The sequence below is a fragment of the Gadus macrocephalus genome, chromosome 3 (assembly GCF_031168955.1).
Source record: "Gadus macrocephalus chromosome 3, ASM3116895v1".
Taxonomy (NCBI): domain Eukaryota; kingdom Metazoa; phylum Chordata; class Actinopteri; order Gadiformes; family Gadidae; genus Gadus; species Gadus macrocephalus.
In genome coordinates this window covers 20561621-20579091 of record NC_082384.1, presented here as the reverse complement: position 1 = coordinate 20579091, position 17471 = coordinate 20561621, and the positions used below count along the sequence as shown (strand labels likewise).

Sequence of the window (17471 nt, the reverse complement as noted above, 5' to 3'; positions counted from 1 at the left end):
GACCCCTGTCGACCATCTGTGTCATAGAAGTATATTCTATCGTACTCAAACTGTGAAGAACTCCGCGGAGAATGAATGACCTCTACTGGGGAACATAAAATCGGCTTCACAATTTTCGCCAGTATTTAGAAACAATTACCATAAATAAAAAACATGTTCGACAGTCTATTGATCCCCCTGCGCGACGCAAGTCCTAATCCCACGAGTTTTATGCCTGTGTTTAGTTTGTTAGGTTGACATTTACTCAGGCGTTCGGCGCAGTCAACCGGCGCATGCCTAGCCAAAAGGGGTCCTTCTGGTCCTGTCTTCCCTGTGCGCCTGACGTCGACTGATCTGATTGCCCTATCATTACTAAACCCGTTCGATTAGCGAAAAGTAATCAACAACACATATCCTCCGTGGAGTAATGATGGGCGGGAGGTCCAGCACGTTAGCGGCAGGGCTCTGCGGGGCGCTGCTGGTCGGCTACTGCATCTACTTCGACCGTAAGAGACGGAGTGACCCCAGCTTCAAGAACAGGCTGCGGGAACGTGAGTTTTGACCTCCTCCTACTGCTTCTGATTCTTCTCCTGTCTCCGGGTTAAGATCTAGTGGCCCCAGAAAGGCGGTGTATCGTGTCAGGTAGTAATTCTGGTCGGTAACAAGGTGTAACGCGCATGTCTGGCATGAGGAGCTGTCGTCGTGGTCCTGACGAACCCTGAAGTCACATCCCGATGAACACGGTGTATTACACTGCAGCGTTGGCTTGCTACCATGCTGTCTGGGGTTTAGGTCATTTGAAAACATTAATCCTGCAGTGATGAGACGGGTGGCTTTGCCAACGGGTTTTGGTCACTTGTCCATGCTGAACCTCCCTGTGACTGTGTAGACTTAGGGATTTTAGTGGGTCACTTGTCGGTCCTGGGCGTCCCTGTGACGTTAAGCTAGGCTAACAGGTAATTAGTCGGTCACTTATCCGACCTGGACGTCCCTGGGTCGGTATACTAATGGTTATTGGTCGGTCACTTGTCTGCCCTGGACGACCCAGTGTTGGTAGGCTAACGGGTATGAATCTGTCACTTGCGTTGGTAGGCTAAAGGGTGCAACATGCGGAGATGTGTATCACACGTTCTTGCTTCATGTCCGGGATGCGATACGTGTATAGATTCTAAGGTTAGTTACCAGCAGTATGCTAACCTGACCGACTGGTAGAACCCGATCCTAGCCTAGCCTAGCCCAGCCCAGGTCAGGGGGTGGACTAGTGACCCAGTATCCACTATCTCTATTGTTGCTATTATGTGATATCAGATTGGCATCACGTGATATGGACACCACATCTTATACACATATTTTGAACATTGTCAAAGTAGGGTGAGCTGCAAACATGAGACACAAGATAATAATAGTAATGTCTCCCTCTGTCAGGGAGGAGAAAGCAGAAGGTGGCCAAGGACCGGGCTGGGATGTCCAAGGTAAGCTCCTCAAACACCTCCTACTCATCAGTACTAACTCAGTCAGTAGTACCCGACTACTAAGACTTGGTATACTAGCACTCAGTAGTACTGAGACTCGGTAGTAGTACGACGATTTAGTAGTACTAGGACTCGGTAGTTCAAGGACCAAGTAGTAGTAGAAGGACTCGGTAGAAATATAACTTAGTAGGACTTGATAGTACTACGACTTAGTAACGAGTATAGTATTCTGAACTCTACCCTGTTACTGGAAACAGCCACTCACTGTGTTGCATCTTCAATGGAATCTGTTGTTGAGCTAACATGGAGCTAATGTATTTAAGCTCCCAGACCTGAAGGATGCGGAGGCCGTCCAGAAGTTCTTCCTGGAGGAGATCCAGCTTGGGGAGGAGCTACTGGCACAGGGTGAGCCCCACCATGCTGACACCATGCTAACTTCTCCATAATAGTTGTATGTACAGCTACCACTGTGCAAACTGCTCAATAACATAGTCGATGCACTACTAACCTCATGCTAGCTGATTCATCGCAATGTGCACACTGCTTACGGTCAACGTGCTTACTCGTTCACCGCTACCTGCTGACTGCTGGTTCCTCAGGATCGGACAGTAACTGTTGGACTACTCCAAAGCAGCCAGATTGGGTTACTGCGTTCACTAACGCTAACTGGTGAGCAAGACGCCAGTGGTCTCATTCAGCTTCCTGTGTGTGTGTGTGTGTGTGTGTGTGTCAGGTGACTACGAGACGGGTGTGGACCACCTGACCAATGCCATCGCGGTGTGCGGTCAGCCTCAGCAGCTGCTCCAGGTGCTGCAGCAGACCCTCCCACCGCCCGTCTTCCAGATGTTACTCACCAAGCTGCCCACCATCAGTCAGGTAACAATACACTGATGTACATTAATATACACACTAGTGTGTATACTAATGCCCTCGCCAAGCTTCCCATCTTCAGCTAGGTACAAATACAAACTGTGTACTAATACACCCTAATGTATAATAATACACATTAACACATGATTATACACACTAATGTATATTAGATGTACACACTAATGTATACCAATACACATAATTATACACACTAATGTATATTAGATATACACTAATATATACTAATACACACTAATGTATAGTAACACACTCATATATATTAACACACTAATGTATACAAATTAGAGGCCAATTGATACTGGATTTTAGGGAATGTATATCGTTATTTTTTTTATATTCACTAACTAAGCTGCCCACCGTCAGCCAGTAGTACCAAATGGATCAAGGGTCAGAATAGGACGGGTTCTCCAGATTTGTCACTCGGCAGGTTTGAATTGTGCAGTTTGTTTTGGTAGGCACTGGTTTCATGTTTCTATCCGGAACTTCTGAACCCTCTTTCTTTGCTCTACTTAATTGACATCCGATCCTGACCCGGGTACTCATTGTATGCTGTGCTAAAACCAACTGATGATGCACTCTGTGGTATTCTCTTGAATACATTTATTTCCTGATTCAGATTAAATCTTCCACTTATGCTGTGATCTAGCTTCTTTCACTCTGACCCAGTAGCTTCCATTGATTATTTTAGAAGCATGTCAGTTGCTATCTGTTATGTAATGTTCTGATAAGTGCTAGTGATGTGACGGGGAGTAAGTGGTAGGAAGGGGTCCTAGTAGTGTAACGGGGAGTAACAGTGTTCTCTCTTCCTGTCCACAGCGCATCGTGACTGCTCAGAGCCTCAGCGAAGACGATCTAGAGTAAACATCTATCACCGTGGCAACCGTGGCTCGACTGCTACCACGGCAACCCAAGGGAATCTTTTTTTAGACTTGTTTATTTGATGACATCACATTGTTTATCTTTATTGTTCTGAGACGTCTGATTGGTCCATACAGGCTGTGTTCCGCACGTCTGAAGCATACCCTCCACTCATTGGTTGGTCAGGTTGTCATGTTTCTGTAAGTAGGATGCCTAACCTCTTCATAGCAACGCTGTACTGCTGGGTGGTATACCCCTGAGCTGTCGGCTACTACACACCTGTATGGTTAACTGAAACTATTTTTATGGTCATGGAATGTTCTGTACCTTTTGAAGAGGCTCCCCCCCTCTTCAAATGTAAAAAAACAAGTAAAAAAAAAAGGTGAATGAAATGACTGCTGTTTTATTTCCCTGTGTTGATGGTTCATTTACAGTATTTACAGAGGACAGGGCTGCATCAACCACCAGGTGTGAGATACCATCTCCTAAACTAATGTTTTGACATCACACATGGGAGTCTCCAGATCTATGATCGACCAATCCATTTTACATTTGGGGACACTCCGACGTATGAATGGTCAAACAAGGACCCTTAAACATGATATGCAGGTAACCCAACTGCATTGTTAAAATAAAAAAGGTTGGCTCCGTTTCCAGTACGGAGAACCTCAGAACCCTGGAGAACACATGGGTTCTAAACGAGAAGTCCCAGACTCTGCAAGTGTGCCCCCGTGGCCACGAGGTTATTCAATGTGAATCTTCTACTTCTGGGCCTTGGTCTTCTGGCCCTTAGGCTTCTGACCTTTGGGCTTCTGGGCCTTGGGCTTCGGACCTTTGGGCTTTTCACCTTTGGGCTTCTGGCCCTTGGTCTTCGTACCCTTTATCTTCTGGAACTTCTTCTTGCTCTTGGTCTTGCTCTTGTTCTTGGTCTTGGTGCTGTCGGTCATCTCTCCCCTGAAAGACGACGGCTTGGCCGGCTTCGTCTTCATCGCTACGCGACGCTGGAAGGCGGCTGCGTTCACACCCTTTCCCGGCGCCGGTCGCTCCTTCGCCCCGCCCCCACGTCCGGGGCCAGTGGACCCCTTCTTGGCTCCACCTCCTGCGGCAGCGCCGCTGGGTGTGACTTTCTTATCCTTCTTGACGGACCTCTTGACACGGACCTTGCGTGTCGCCAGGGGGGTGCCGTCCAGCTTCAGAGCCAGCTGCACCGAGTCAGCGCTCTGCACACAGGAGGACACAGACAGGAAGTAGTCTCTCATAAGGTAGAACAGGACGTGATTTATTTATTGTTACTGCCCTACCACTAATTTAATAATGACTAGCCTTGTACATCTCGTTCGCATGGCTATGTCAGCTCGGTGATGTGAGAGGCCCTCACCTCAAATAGGATGTAGCCGAAGCCTTTCCCAAGCCCGGTGTTTTTATCTCTGATCAGACGCACGGCTGTCACGGCGCCACACCCCTCAAAGTGTTCCCGCAGAGTCGCCTCCGTCAGCTCTACACAATACATAGAAAGGAATGGGTTGGCACAATACATGGATATATTTATATTCATAACAATACATATATACAGCAAATATAATTAGTTTTATAATTTTTGCATTTTTACACTTTTATTCAATAAGATACAGGAAAGGCAGAGGAGAAATGCACCAAAGGGCAGGTATCGAACCCAGGTCGCTGCAATTAGGAATGCGCCTTAATGGTAAATAAATGTGTTAATCTACATCCAGACAGCCTAGAGATTGACTCACCGAACGCCAGGTTCCCCACGAACACAGACCTCTTGTGGTCATGCTGAAACATTGAGGAGAGAGTCAGTGTTGAGGAACATGGCACTGATCCACCATTCAGGATAAGTCAGGTGACTAAGCGTGCTTTGGGGATCATTCTGGCCTATCGTCAGGTGACCTACCGTGCTGTCTGTCACGCTGTCCACTCGGATGACGAAATCTTTCGCCACCTCCAGCCCGTTCCTGCGGAAAAGTGTGTGTCACTTAGTAGTTCATGTGTTGCTTAGCGATAAAAAGATGAGGTGGGAGCTGCCCTACCTCTCCAAAGCCTTGCAAGCGCCCTCTTCGTCCTTGAAGACCACATAGGCGTTCAGACTCTGCTTCATGGGGTGAACTTTACGCCTGTGGACCAAAACGACAGGTTGACCACAAGACGCAACCAAAGTTCTGAAGGATGCTGACGAGACACGGACAGACTCTCTGTTATCCAGGCAAACCATGGTGCTACCATGGCAACGTGATCTTTTGACACTTACTGGATGGTCGCTACTCTAAGAGAATCTGCTGGATCCTCCCTCACCTGTAGAGAGAGACATACACACAGAGTGAGGTTAGAGAGAGGAGGTGCAGGTGAGCGATGTGTCACTAGTTCAGGGTCTGGTGCGAGAGGAGAGGTGTTCTTACCACTGAGCGGAAGCGTGTGGACTCCACGGCCCCCTTCTCTCTGAACAGCTTCAGCAGGCCCTAGGGGACCAGACAGATGCTCAGAGGGGTCGCACAGGGCGCTGGGGTCCACTAGAGGGTTCTGCCCGAACGCTGCCTTACCTTCTTGGTGAAGCTGGCAGGGAGGTTCCCCACGAACACCGTCCTCTTCTTTTTCTCCTCGTCTTCCTCGTGAGACGCTGAAGGTGGGTTTCTCGGTCTCTTCGCTGGTTGGACCGCCTCTTCCTCATCCATTCCCAAAGCAACGGCAGCTTTCCTCCGGTTTGCCTTCGAGGGCTTCTTCTGTTGCTCTTGTTTGTCTGCGTTCTGCAGCGCGCTTTCCCTGCAGGATACAACAATCTTAGTTTAATACTGGAACACACAACCTGACTCACCTGTCCACTAACGGCAGAGGTGACTCACCTGTCTACCAGCTGCTGACAGTCTGCAGGCTCATCCTGTGGTTTCTTCTGGCGTTGTAGGGCTTGAGCTTTGACCCCTGCTGGCTCGGACTGCTTCTTGACTCCCGGGATCTTTTCAGCGGGCTGTCATGTCAACAACACAACGTAGATGAAAATCAACACTTGGTATTGATATTTTAATGTGGCTGATCTAACCGCAAGCCTATAATAGGCGATCACATCAGCGTTTGAAAGAACAAGTCTAAGGCATTTAAATCATTCAGAAAACTTAAGAATTGAAGGCTTCACGTATTAAAATTAAGTTGCTCTTTCATGACCCAAAATACATAGAGGATGACATAAGCTGTCCGTAGAGGTGCAATATTGATTGGTTTCTCGCCATTAAATACAATCATAATACTTATTAGGTTGCAATGTCCTCCAAGTCCCTTGCGGCTACGGCTGATCAATTGCTGTGTTTATCATCAGCCTAGACCGGTGCATTCCGGAAGAGGTTTCTTTATTTACCTTCGGTGCTGGAATGAACAGCAGCGGGGCGGGGGCGGCTGAACTGAACAAGGCCGACAGAGACCCTGACCCCGCCTGGGGGGTTGGAAACAAGCTGCCGGAGACCTGTCCAAACTCATAGTCCGCCGACTTTTGGTCAGACTCGACCGCCTCACTGGAGAGACACGGCATGGTAATGATCACTGCTGTACAGTTACGGCGCACAACTCAAACGAGGCTGGCCACTACAGTAATGAAGGTTCCACAGTAAATTATTACATGCATAATATCTTATTATTAGAAAAAAAAAATGGACCAACCTCTTTTTAAGCTCCTTCTTCATAATTATTTCCAAAGCTTTCCCCACGATTTTGCACTGCTTTACGTGTTAATATCTAACATTCGACAATACAGTTTAAACTCTATAAAACCCGTCAAGTAAACATTTGAACATCAACTTGCTTTCAACTCTCACGTTTTCCCTAGACGTCCGCCCTATTCATGTGTCCGACAGGGAACACGTACAGTAGTTAAGGTTCCTACATGTTCTAAACGTTAATAGTATTCCATTATGATAAATGTAATCTTTTAAATTAATTAAATGAGAAGAAATGCAAAAATATGAAGCGTATCAAGATCCGATAATAATATATATTAAAAAAAATTCTGCGGCAATGTTGTGGTGCAACATTTACAAATGTCATTTCCGGTCCATTTTTTGAGATGCCAAACAAACCTTTTGGGAGCAATAATGAATAACTCTGGCATTTTTGCGGTGGTTCGAACATAGTTATTCTATTGTGCCATTATTGCCCCTAAACTCTTATTCACTTTATTTTTGTAAATAATCCCAACTGTTCGTGCCAGTGTTTGGTCCGTGATAAATTAAGAGGCAGCATTTTAACATCTTCTAGAAGATCGGGTGTGAGACGGCAGCCGTCTGTATGGTTTTGGATAATATGTCTGCAGCGGACAGTAGAGAGGTGGAGATGCCGGCGGAGGCTCTCGGTCGACGGGTGTCCTGCGAGGGAGAGCGAGGAACGGTGCGCTACGTGGGAGAGGTCCCTCCGACAGCAGGTATACACCGGGTCGGTGTGATTAGATCCACTGAACTAATGACATGTCGGCCTCCAACTTCATCACATTGAAGCCGACAGAGTTCAGAAAGGACAGTACTTGGATATTTTATTGCACAATGTCATACATAATCCAGTTAATGTCTGCTCTACATAGCTAGGGATGAAGCAGTGATGTGTGTGTCTGTCAGGGCCGTGGCTGGGCGTGGAGTGGGACAGTTCGGAGCGTGGGAAACACGACGGCAGCCATGAGGGCATCAAGTACTTCACCTGCAGGTAGTCCTGACCCCTTTCCTCCTCTGCCTTGACCCAGTGCAGACTATCAGAGTGTGATTTGTATTGCTTGTGCTCAGACACCCCACGGGGGGATCCTTCGTGCGGCCCAAGAAGGCCTCCTTCGGGGTGGACTTCATGAGTGCCGTGCGGGACCTCTACCAGTTCAACTTGCAGGAGGTGTTTGGTCCCCAGACCACCATCGCTTCCAAGACCGTGGAGGTCTCCGGTTTCACCAAGAACAGGTAGCCACCTAAGAGCAGCCGCCCCAGGGGAGATATAAAGTCTAAGTATATAGTTAAAGTCTAATGGTATATAGGAGGTCATGTCATCTGGAGGCTGTGGCGGTGATGTCATCAGGGTGGTGTTTGCAGGGCCGACAGTCTGGGGGTGGTCTCTCTCAGGCATCGGGAGGTCAGCAGTCCTGGACCCGGAGACCAAATCCGGACCTTCATGCCCGGTATCCTTCTCGTTGCTGTTGTTTTTGATAAATAATATTTTTTCTATTTTATGTTAGTGTGTACCGTGGCGTGCTCTCCTTAGCCTGTTGTAGATGTGAGATCTCTGGACCTGTGTGGTAACCTCCTGTCCAGCTGGGAGAATGTGGCGGAGATCACAGAGAACATTGAGCACCTGCGAGAGCTGCTCCTCAGGTAAGGGGACGGGGAAGGGGTGTCGTGTGTGTGTTTCCGGTCACGTGACTCTAACCAATCCTCTACTTCCTGTCGCTCTCTCAGCCACAACCGCCTGTCACTGATCTCCGACCCCGTGTCTCTAAGTCACGCCTTCTCTAGCCTGACCGTGCTGTCCCTGGCCGGCTGTCAGCTCACATGGACGCAGGTACGGCCAGGCCCTCACACCATGATGTAACAGCCGCTTTTATCCTTGTCTAATGATTCACTCATCTCTGTAAATGTGCTTCAGTAGAACTGGATAGCATATCATAACACCCTTTACTATATGGTTAATCATATAAAATTGTACTTGATAATATTATGGACATGTTTGATCAGATAATGGAGGATTTTGTAAATGAATGATCTGCTCTTTGACTTTCAGGTGCTCCAGTGCGCCCCCATGTGGCCACGGCTGGAAGAGCTCTACGTCGCAGAGAACGACATCACAGAACTCAGCAGGTGGGCTGTTTGGTGGATTCTATACCCCAGTGAACTGGTTAGAAGCTGGCTTGAAGCTAGTGTCAAGCGGGTTAGAAGCTGGTACGAAGCGGTTTAGAAGCTGGTACTGAGTTGGTTAATAGCTGGTGCAAAGCAGGATAGAAGCTAGTTATTAGCTTGTATAAAGCAGACAGGAAGTGGCTTAGAAGCAGATTATAGGCTAATTAGAAGCCGGTACAAAACGGGCTGCACGCTAGTTGAAAGCTGGTTAGAAGCTGGTAAGAACCTGGTTAATAGCTAGTTATAAGGTGTTTCACGTAATAATGACCTGCTGCCCATCTCCCCTGAAGGCCGCTGGATGTCCTGCAGGACCTGAGAGTGCTTGACCTGTCCAGTAACCCATTAGTACAAGACAGCATCCTCAGCCTGGCTTACCTGCCCAGGTAGGTACCAATTACCAATTACACAGGCCCAGGTATTCACCAATTTCCAATTACACATGCCCAGGTATTTACCAATTGCACATGCCCAGGTATTTAACAATTACACATGCCCAGGTATTTACCAATTACCAATTACACATGCCCAGGTATTTACTAATTGCCAATTACCTCACCTTAATAATAAAGTACATCATATCAGAAGAGATGATCAGAGGATACCTAACCTACCTTGAGGACATTGTCTTCCTAGGCTGGAGAACCTGAACCTGTCCACGACGGAGCTGTCTGGTCTGCAGTTCGACGACGTTCCTCCCGGTAGTTAACAGCCTTTATTTACCTCTTTTAGCCTCTCTATAGCCTTTTTGTTAGCCTCTCCATCACATTTTTGTTCCTTTGTAAGCCTCTCCATAGACTTTAACTACCTCTGTTGGCATGCAACCATGGGAGCTAGACTCAATATGGCAGCATAAGACGTATGACCCTTTACTTCTTTTCTTCATAGGGGGAAAAACCGGGATGTTTACCACCCTGAAGGTTCTCATCTTGAACCACAACAACATCGCTCAGGTACACAATCTCTATAACTCTATAACTCACTCACACACTCGCACACTTACACACTCACACACTGAGTCTCTGTCTCCCTCTAGTGGTCAGCGGTGAATGAGCTGGCTAAGCTACAGAGCCTGGTGGAGCTTTCCTTTCGCCATAACAACCAGCTGACCAACGACCTCACGCCTCAGACAGCCAATCAGCTCATCATAGCCAAGCTGCCCCAGTTGGCCGTCCTCAACAAGAGTCGGGTTGGTAGAAACCGGCCCGGACCGGTTTAGCACGTGAACTGGTCACAATGGTTTCAAATACAGTTGAAACTGGTTTGCATGAAGGTTTCAAATGTTGTGTACGTGTTCCCATGGCGGCGACCAGGTGCTACCAGATGACCGCCGGGGGGCGGAGCTCGACTACATCAAGACGTTCGGATTGGAGTGGCTGGCGTCCGGAGGGAACCGGGACCCCGCGGAGAACCGGCCCAGTGCCGCCTTCACCTGCACGCACCCCCGCTACCTGCCACTCATCCAAAGTACACCGCCTCCTCAGAGACATAACACTACACCGCAGAGCAGCGCAGAACTACATTACATACCGAGCAGCTCAGAAATAACATCTCTATTGTGTGTGTGTGTGTGTGTGTGTGTGTGTGTGTGTGTGTGTGTGTGTGTGTGTGTGTGTGTGTGTGTGTGTGTGTGTGTGTGTGTGTGTGTGTGTGTGTGTGTGTGTGTGTGTGTGTGTGTGTGTGTGTGTGTGTTCCCCAGAGTATGGCGCTGCAGAGGAAGGAGAACTTAAGAAGCAGACGCCATTCGCTCTCAAGAATCAGCTGATCAGTTAGTCCCCGCCCCCTTCCTTCACAATGACACACAATTGACCCATTAATTTAGATATGATAGAGATTTAAATGAATATCTTTGTACACATTTATCTCCTCTCCCCTGTGTCTACGGTCCCCTGTCTCTCCTTCTCTTACCTGTCTCCCTGTCTCTCCTCTCACTCTTCTCACCTGTCTCTCCTCTCACCTGTCTCTCCTCTGACTCCTCTCCCCTGTCTCTCCAGGTGTGACCATTGTCTGTCCAGAGGAGGCGGAGCGTCTTCCCGTTGTTAAGAAGCTACCAGGTACAACAGGCAACGCTTTTTCTTCTGTAGTGCTAAGCAGAGGCAATTAAGGTCACTAGCCGCTAACAGAGGCTAACCAGCAGCTAACTAGTGGTCTTCACACTAGCTTAGGAGCGCAAACTAGCTGCTGCATGGCAGCTAACTAGCGTCTTATTAGCTGATAACTCAAACTAGCAGCTAACTTACACCCATCAGCGGCTAACTAGTGGTTAACTATTGGTTTACTAGCAGCTAACTTACACCTAAGCAGTGGCTAACTAGTGGCTAGCCACTAATCTCACAAATCAGACAAAAAAAATCGATATCTAAACTGTTGGCAGACGAGCTCAGATCTGGGTGAAGGAGACGTTTCCCTCTCTTTTGCTACCTATATTTTCCAACCAATCATGATGTAGCTGGAGGCGGGACCTGTAAGCAGGTAATTGGGGAAGGCAATCGGCCAACGGTCTTAGACTAATAAAGTTTCCACAGTTTTCAGATCCACATGGGGTAGACTGGCCATTCTGTAAATACACGTATTAAGCTCAAGCTCATCCACTCGCAAAATCAGTTTTATTATATTTTTAATATGGAAGGAAATAGGAAGCACGGTGTGACTCACAACCACCTAGTGGCTAACTAGTGGCTAATTAGCAGCTAACTGACGGTTCTCCTGCTCCTCCAGACTCCATGACGGTGCAGAAGGTGAAGGGCCTTCTGTCCAGGATGCTCAAAGTCCCCGGAGCAGCAATCACACTGACCTACACAGGGCCCAAGGTAGTGTGTGTGTGTGTGTGTGTGTGTGTGTGTGTGTGTGTGTGTGTGTGTGTGTGTGTGTGTGTGTGTGTGTGTGTGTGTGTGTGTGTGTGTGTGTGTGTGTGTGTGTGTGTGTGTGTGTGTCTGATGTGTTAATACAAGGTGTGTGGTTCTCCAGATGAACGGGTCTGAGGTGGACCTGGACAATGACCTGAAGCCGCTCCAGTTCTACTCCATAGAGAACGGAGACTCCCTGCTGGTCCGCCGAACGTGACCTTCGACCCCTGGGCCATAACCGCACAAGGGCGGGGTCAAGAGGTTTAGGACCGGGTCAGTTAGGACTAGAATCCCTGACCCAGAACCTGCCACAGCTATGTCTAAATGCTTTGTCTTCCCTGCCTTATACTCAAACAGACCATAATAAACACTCTTCAACTGTCTAGAAACAAACTGCATGTTGGAGTGAATTCATTCATGTGTCCATCAGATAACATCAGGCTCCTGAATGATTTCATCACCCTTTCTGAATTCTCTGTTAAGAATTTTAGTAGCTTTTTATTGAATTTTTTTTTTACTCCCATTATTGTTTTTTTTTTCCCAAAATATAAACAGCAGTTCCTGAAACAGTTGTTGGTAAACCGACATGCAAAGAATAGGGAGATATACACAATGTATATACAAACTATACATACAAAACGTTTTTCACAAAAAACATTCTTCGTGTTAAAATACAGAATAAGTACTGCTAGTGCTACAGATTAATATTGGCAAGTCAAAGGAGCAAGATTAAAAGGAAAATATAACCGCAAGCAGTGATTAACAGAGTCCGAGCAAACTTAGATATATAAATATAACATAATTGTCATATTTAAGGAAAGATGTTCCACTTATAAACCTGAACTGCAGCCTCATTCACATGGTCAAAATGTCTGTTGATAGGCACACAACATCCAGAAAACTCAAAGCACACAATTCTGAAGTGAATTAAGGGCTTTCTTCAAAGCATATATCTGAAAAATCGTTGAAATTAGGGGGAAATTAAACATAGGCATACTGTGTCTTGGCAGTCCGATTCTTTGAAACTAGCCGGATTGTTCATTGCCTGATGAATTTCAGGTGCTGTTCAATGTTGTGTTGATGTTCAACCTAAGGATCACCAGTACACGGCATTATCCCGTTGAGCCACTGACATTCCTGAGAACAGCATGAAACCTCATTCACATGGTGAAAATGTCGATTGATATGCACACAACATCCAGAAAACTCCAAGTATACATTTCACAAGAGAATTAACGTTAACAGATCTGAAAATTTGCACTGTTTATGGTATCCACCTTATGATAGCCGTATGGTAGTTACACAATAACAAAATGGTCATGTAGGCAAAATGGGTTGAGACTGGACGTTTGGCTTTTCTATGAAATTGTGGGAAAAGTCAACACTTTTAGAGCAGAAGACCAGGGTGAAAAAGATGTTTCTGATTTTAGAGATAATATGATGAAAGAATTTTGAGTCCAGGTCAATCTCGAAAGGAGAAATAAGGCTAAATCATATTTTTTATTTAAATAGCGCCACCTTTGGGTGCAGTACTACAATTTGGGTTTATTAGTAGTGATTAGTATTGGTATCCACCTAATAATAGCTTGATGATTTTTATACAATAACAAAATGGTCATATAAGAATAATGGGCTAACTGCTCCAATCTTATTGGCCAATATTTCTCAAATGGAACTAACTAAAACAAATTTTTGTCAGGCTTGGTCTAAAGATCTTATGTGGCGGTTTTGGTGAATTTTTGTAGTATGTGAATCTTTTTATCATGTTCAGGGTTTTATAAATGCGTCTGATTCTAGAGATTATTATTCGGATGGAATTTTGAGTCCAGGTCATAAACCTAATTCATGATTTTTTTTTACAATAGCGCCACCTTTGGGTGCAGACAGTACGACAGATTTGGGTTTATGGGTAGAGGGGGTTATTGTAACCATACCTGAACATTTCAAGAGTTTTTGACTTACTGTATAGGCTGCAGTATGACTATTACGGGAATTGGAGGGGAAAAAAAATGTTAGAGAAACAAAAGGGGCCAAGCATCTTCGCTTCTCGGACCCCTAAATAAAGCCTTGATAGTCCACGCCAGCTCGTGCTGTAGGGGGCGATCGAGTTTCCCGCCTGTTCTCGCCGGCAAAAAGGAGAGTCTGGCGGTCTGGCGGGCTGTTTCAAAACAAAGATGGAGGTATCCGGAGCGCTGCAGTTTCTCCGCCTAAACAACCTAAACTCAGGTACAGTTTACGAGTTAATTATGGAAAGGTTTATGAAACTTAACTCGGGTTGAGTTGGACAGTTTATTCAACGAAACCCAGTGACACTTTACACAGTTTGCACAACTATTTCGGTGTTGCCAATGCCTTGTGTTAAGCCAGGGACCAATAATGCATTCGACTTATTAACAAAAGCTAACCGCTCTGATGAGATCGTCCATTCAACATTACTAACATACTATATTCAACATGACAAATAATCATGAAGCAGATACCAGTTAGAAGCTAACCGTGTGCAATAGAGCCTGTCTGTTATAGTAAATACAGAGACGGGTCATGAGGGAGCAGGTAAGGGTTAGAGTTAGACAGTAGGAGACAGGTCATTATGGAGCAGGTAGGGGTTAGACAGTACAGGCCATTAAGGAGCAGGTACGGGTTAGACGGTAGGAGACGGGTCATTAAGGAACAGGTAAGGGTAATACAGTAGGAGACAAGTCATTATGGAACAGGTAGGGGTTAGACCGTACAGAGACAGGTCTTTACGGAGCAGGTAGGGGTTAGACCAGGGGTCTCAAACTCGCGGCCCGGGGGCCAATTGAGGCCCGCGGGATGATATTTTGTGGCCCCCTACTTGACATCAAAGTTTAGATGATCTAATTATAGCCCGATCATTAACTTAGATTGGGTCAGTTGTGCTACCTTTTTTTTGTGGCATACTTGATGTGGCCCAGCCTGACCCAGACTCCACATCCAGCGGCCCCCAGGTAAGTTGAGTTTGAGACCCCTGGGTTAGACAGTACAGAGACGGGTCATTATGGCGCAGGTAAGACAGTAGGAGACCGGTCCTGGAGCAGGTAGGGGTAGACTGTACAGGGGCAGGTCATTAAGGAGCTTGGTCAAGTAAAAGTAAGTTGAGCTGTTGTAAACTTTGGTGTCCACTGTCCAGTTTGGGTCGAGGTGTTATGGGATTATGAGTTTACGGAGGTGGAGCCCCTGGATGCAACCATAGAAGAAGAGATCAGTGTGGGTGGAGTCAAGGCCTTCACCCGGCTGTACAGCTGCCTGCTGCCCTACGCCTCTGACCAGCGGGACGACTCGGGCCAGGTAGGGGAGGTGTGTGTGTGTTAGCAGGAGTGTGTGTGTGTGTTAGTAGTTGTGTGTGTGTGTGTGTGTGTGTGTGTGTGTGTGTGTGTGTGTGTGTGTGTGTGTGTGTGTGTGTGTGTGTGTGTGTGTGTTAATAGTAGTAGTAGTGGTGTGTGTGTGTGTGTGTGTTAGCAGGAGTGTATGTTTGGTAGCAGGAGTGTGTATTTGTGTGTGTTAGTTACGGTGCTCCCCCTGTTCCCTCCAGATCGTATGGGAGGAGCTGGGGAACAGTGGGGGGTCCACCAGGAGTCTGGTGGCCTTGCTGGCCTACCTGGTGCTAAAGGGGAGGAGCAATGGAGCCTCCGCCCACCAGAGGACCACCGCCCTGCAGGCCGCCTCCCTCTACCTACTGCTGCTGGGGGTCCCCGGTGAGACCACCTCCGTCTACTGCACCACCACCACCTCCTGCATCTCCTCCGTCTACTGCACCTCCACTACCTCCTCCTACACCTCCAACTACTGCACCTCCACCACCTCCTACATCTTCTCCAACTACTACACCTCCAACACTTCCTCCACCTCCACGTTCATCATCACTGCTAAACAATGAGGCCTTTTATGTTTCACTTTCATTGTTTCTCATGTTTCTCTGCTGTGATTGGACAGTAGAGGTTAGTTAATTTAATCTCTGCTGTGTTTGGACAGTAGAGATTAATTAATGTATTCTCTGCTGTGATTGGACACTAGAGATGAGTTAATGCATTCTCTGTGATTGGACAGCAGATGTTAATGTATTCTGTGCTGTGATTGGACTGTAGAGGACAGGTTAGTTAATGTATTCTCTATGATTGGACAGTAGATGTGAATGTATTCTGTGCTGTGATTGGACAGTAGAGGTTAGTTAATGTATTCTCTATGATTGGACAGTAGATGTGAATGTATTCTGTGCTGTGATTGGACAGTAGAGGTTAGTTAATGTATTCTCTATGATTGGACAGTAGATGTGAATGTATTCTGTGCTGTGAGCGGAGAGTAGATGTTGACGGTGTGTTTCTCTGCTCCAGGGAGCATTGCCAACCAGATGTTCCACCAGGTGTTGTTTGACACCTGCTCAGACCTGCCGTCTCACTGCTGGCCACAGGACTTCACCAAGAAACGCAAGAAGGATGCCGCGAAGGGCAGCCAGGCCGAAGGCAAGCGCTCCAAGCCTCCACGCAAAGACCACGACGAGGTCAGACCCAGGAACCCACTCTGTACCTAACCTGACCCTTTATTGCTCGATAATGGAAAAAATCATAATAAGGATTATTTTGGTCAATATTGAAATCACGAATATTCAAACAATCATTTTTGAGTTTGAAAACATGATTCGTTTTTTCAGCATTTCTCTCCAATAAAAAACACTGAGAATTATGGAAATGTCCCTCTAAAAAAATCCGTAAATGTTGGAATAGAAAATGTTCAGATTTAAAATAATGTAAAAGAAAACGACTAAATTATCGATTATATTACTTTTAGGAGAGTTTGACGCAAAAATTAAATTAATGGCACAGCTCTACCCCTTATGGGGGAAGTGACCACCTTGCCTCTAACTCTATAATGCACTGTGGCTGTACAAAGGAAACCCATGTGTCACGTTGCTCTGCTAGCTTGGTAGCTCCTGGCTCACGGTGCTCCCTCCCCCAGGTGGACATGGAGGAGGAGCACGAGGAGGATGAGGAGGAGGTGCACCTGTCAGCCAAGGACCTGGTGACCATCAGAGACGGAGTGGTGCTCCTGGTCCAGAGTCTCCTCAGACTCCTCAAAACCTTCTCCCTCAAGGACACGCGCCAGAGCGCTATCAACTGTACCCAGGTACCGCTGACACGCCCAGCTAGCCCACCATTCAGTTGTCTTTCGTCGTTGATTATTATTGATTAATGATGAACGAATCGCTTTCTGTCTCCTTCAGATCTTCACTAAGCTGGTTTACTTTGAGGCAGTCCAAGGACAACTGAGGTTCTCTGCTCAACAGTGAGTGGGGGGGGCGTTGCCACAGGGTTAACGTGTGTGTGTGTGTGTGTGTGTGTGTGTGTGTGTGTGTGTGTGTGTGTGTGTGTGTGTGTGTGTGTGTGTGTGTGTGTGTGTGTGTGTGTGTGTGTGTGTGTGTGTGTGTGTGTGTGTGTGCGCCCAGCACAACGTAGCGCCTAGCTGCTGAACTCTCCCGTCACGGCCGTCAGATCACACACAGTTTGCAGTGTGTGCATCATGTTAATGTGTGTGTATGTTGAGTA

At 46.9% G+C, this 17471-nt stretch overlaps 4 protein-coding genes across 4 annotated transcripts in view; 3 read left to right on the top strand and 1 right to left on the bottom strand.

Moving 5' to 3' along the window:
- The first annotated feature begins 284 nt into the window (after nt 1-284).
- On the top strand, nt 285-3592 carry tomm20b (translocase of outer mitochondrial membrane 20b). The gene is made up of 5 exons (XM_060047977.1): nt 285-530; nt 1405-1451; nt 1775-1856; nt 2185-2327; nt 3159-3592. The coding sequence occupies exons 1-5, from the start codon at nt 407-409 to the stop codon at nt 3201-3203; spliced, it is 441 nt and encodes a 146-aa protein (XP_059903960.1). The 5' UTR covers nt 285-406; the 3' UTR covers nt 3204-3592.
- Nucleotides 3584-7062, bottom strand: rbm34 (RNA binding motif protein 34). The gene is made up of 11 exons (XM_060047973.1): nt 6864-7062; nt 6565-6718; nt 6059-6180; nt 5759-5978; nt 5618-5677; nt 5470-5513; nt 5252-5335; nt 5116-5176; nt 4955-4997; nt 4579-4697; nt 3584-4420 (listed from the first exon to the last, which is right to left on the bottom strand). Exons 1-11 carry the CDS (start codon nt 6884-6886, stop codon nt 3962-3964), a joined length of 1389 nt encoding a protein of 462 aa, XP_059903956.1. The 5' UTR covers nt 6887-7062; the 3' UTR covers nt 3584-3961.
- Nucleotides 7063-7231: 169 nt separating this feature from the next.
- On the top strand, nt 7232-12303 carry tbce (tubulin folding cofactor E). Its single transcript, XM_060047972.1, has 16 exons — nt 7232-7620; nt 7811-7895; nt 7973-8137; nt 8267-8352; nt 8446-8545; nt 8630-8732; nt 8952-9028; nt 9358-9450; nt 9701-9765; nt 9953-10017; nt 10101-10253; nt 10378-10531; nt 10764-10832; nt 11059-11118; nt 11783-11874; nt 12032-12303. Exons 1-16 carry the CDS (start codon nt 7488-7490, stop codon nt 12125-12127), a joined length of 1596 nt encoding a protein of 531 aa, XP_059903955.1. The 5' UTR covers nt 7232-7487; the 3' UTR covers nt 12128-12303.
- Nucleotides 12304-14046: 1743 nt separating this feature from the next.
- The window catches only part of ncapd3 (non-SMC condensin II complex, subunit D3), a 42318-nt gene continuing 38893 nt past the window's right edge, over nt 14047-17471 (top strand). Inside the window, exons 1-6 of the mRNA XM_060047965.1 lie at nt 14047-14136; nt 15062-15219; nt 15464-15626; nt 16263-16429; nt 16885-17052; nt 17150-17211. Of these exons, the coding sequence (XP_059903948.1) occupies nt 14085-14136; nt 15062-15219; nt 15464-15626; nt 16263-16429; nt 16885-17052; nt 17150-17211 (770 nt within the window). The 5' untranslated portion in view covers nt 14047-14084. The remainder of the gene's footprint in view (nt 14137-15061; nt 15220-15463; nt 15627-16262; nt 16430-16884; nt 17053-17149; nt 17212-17471) is intronic.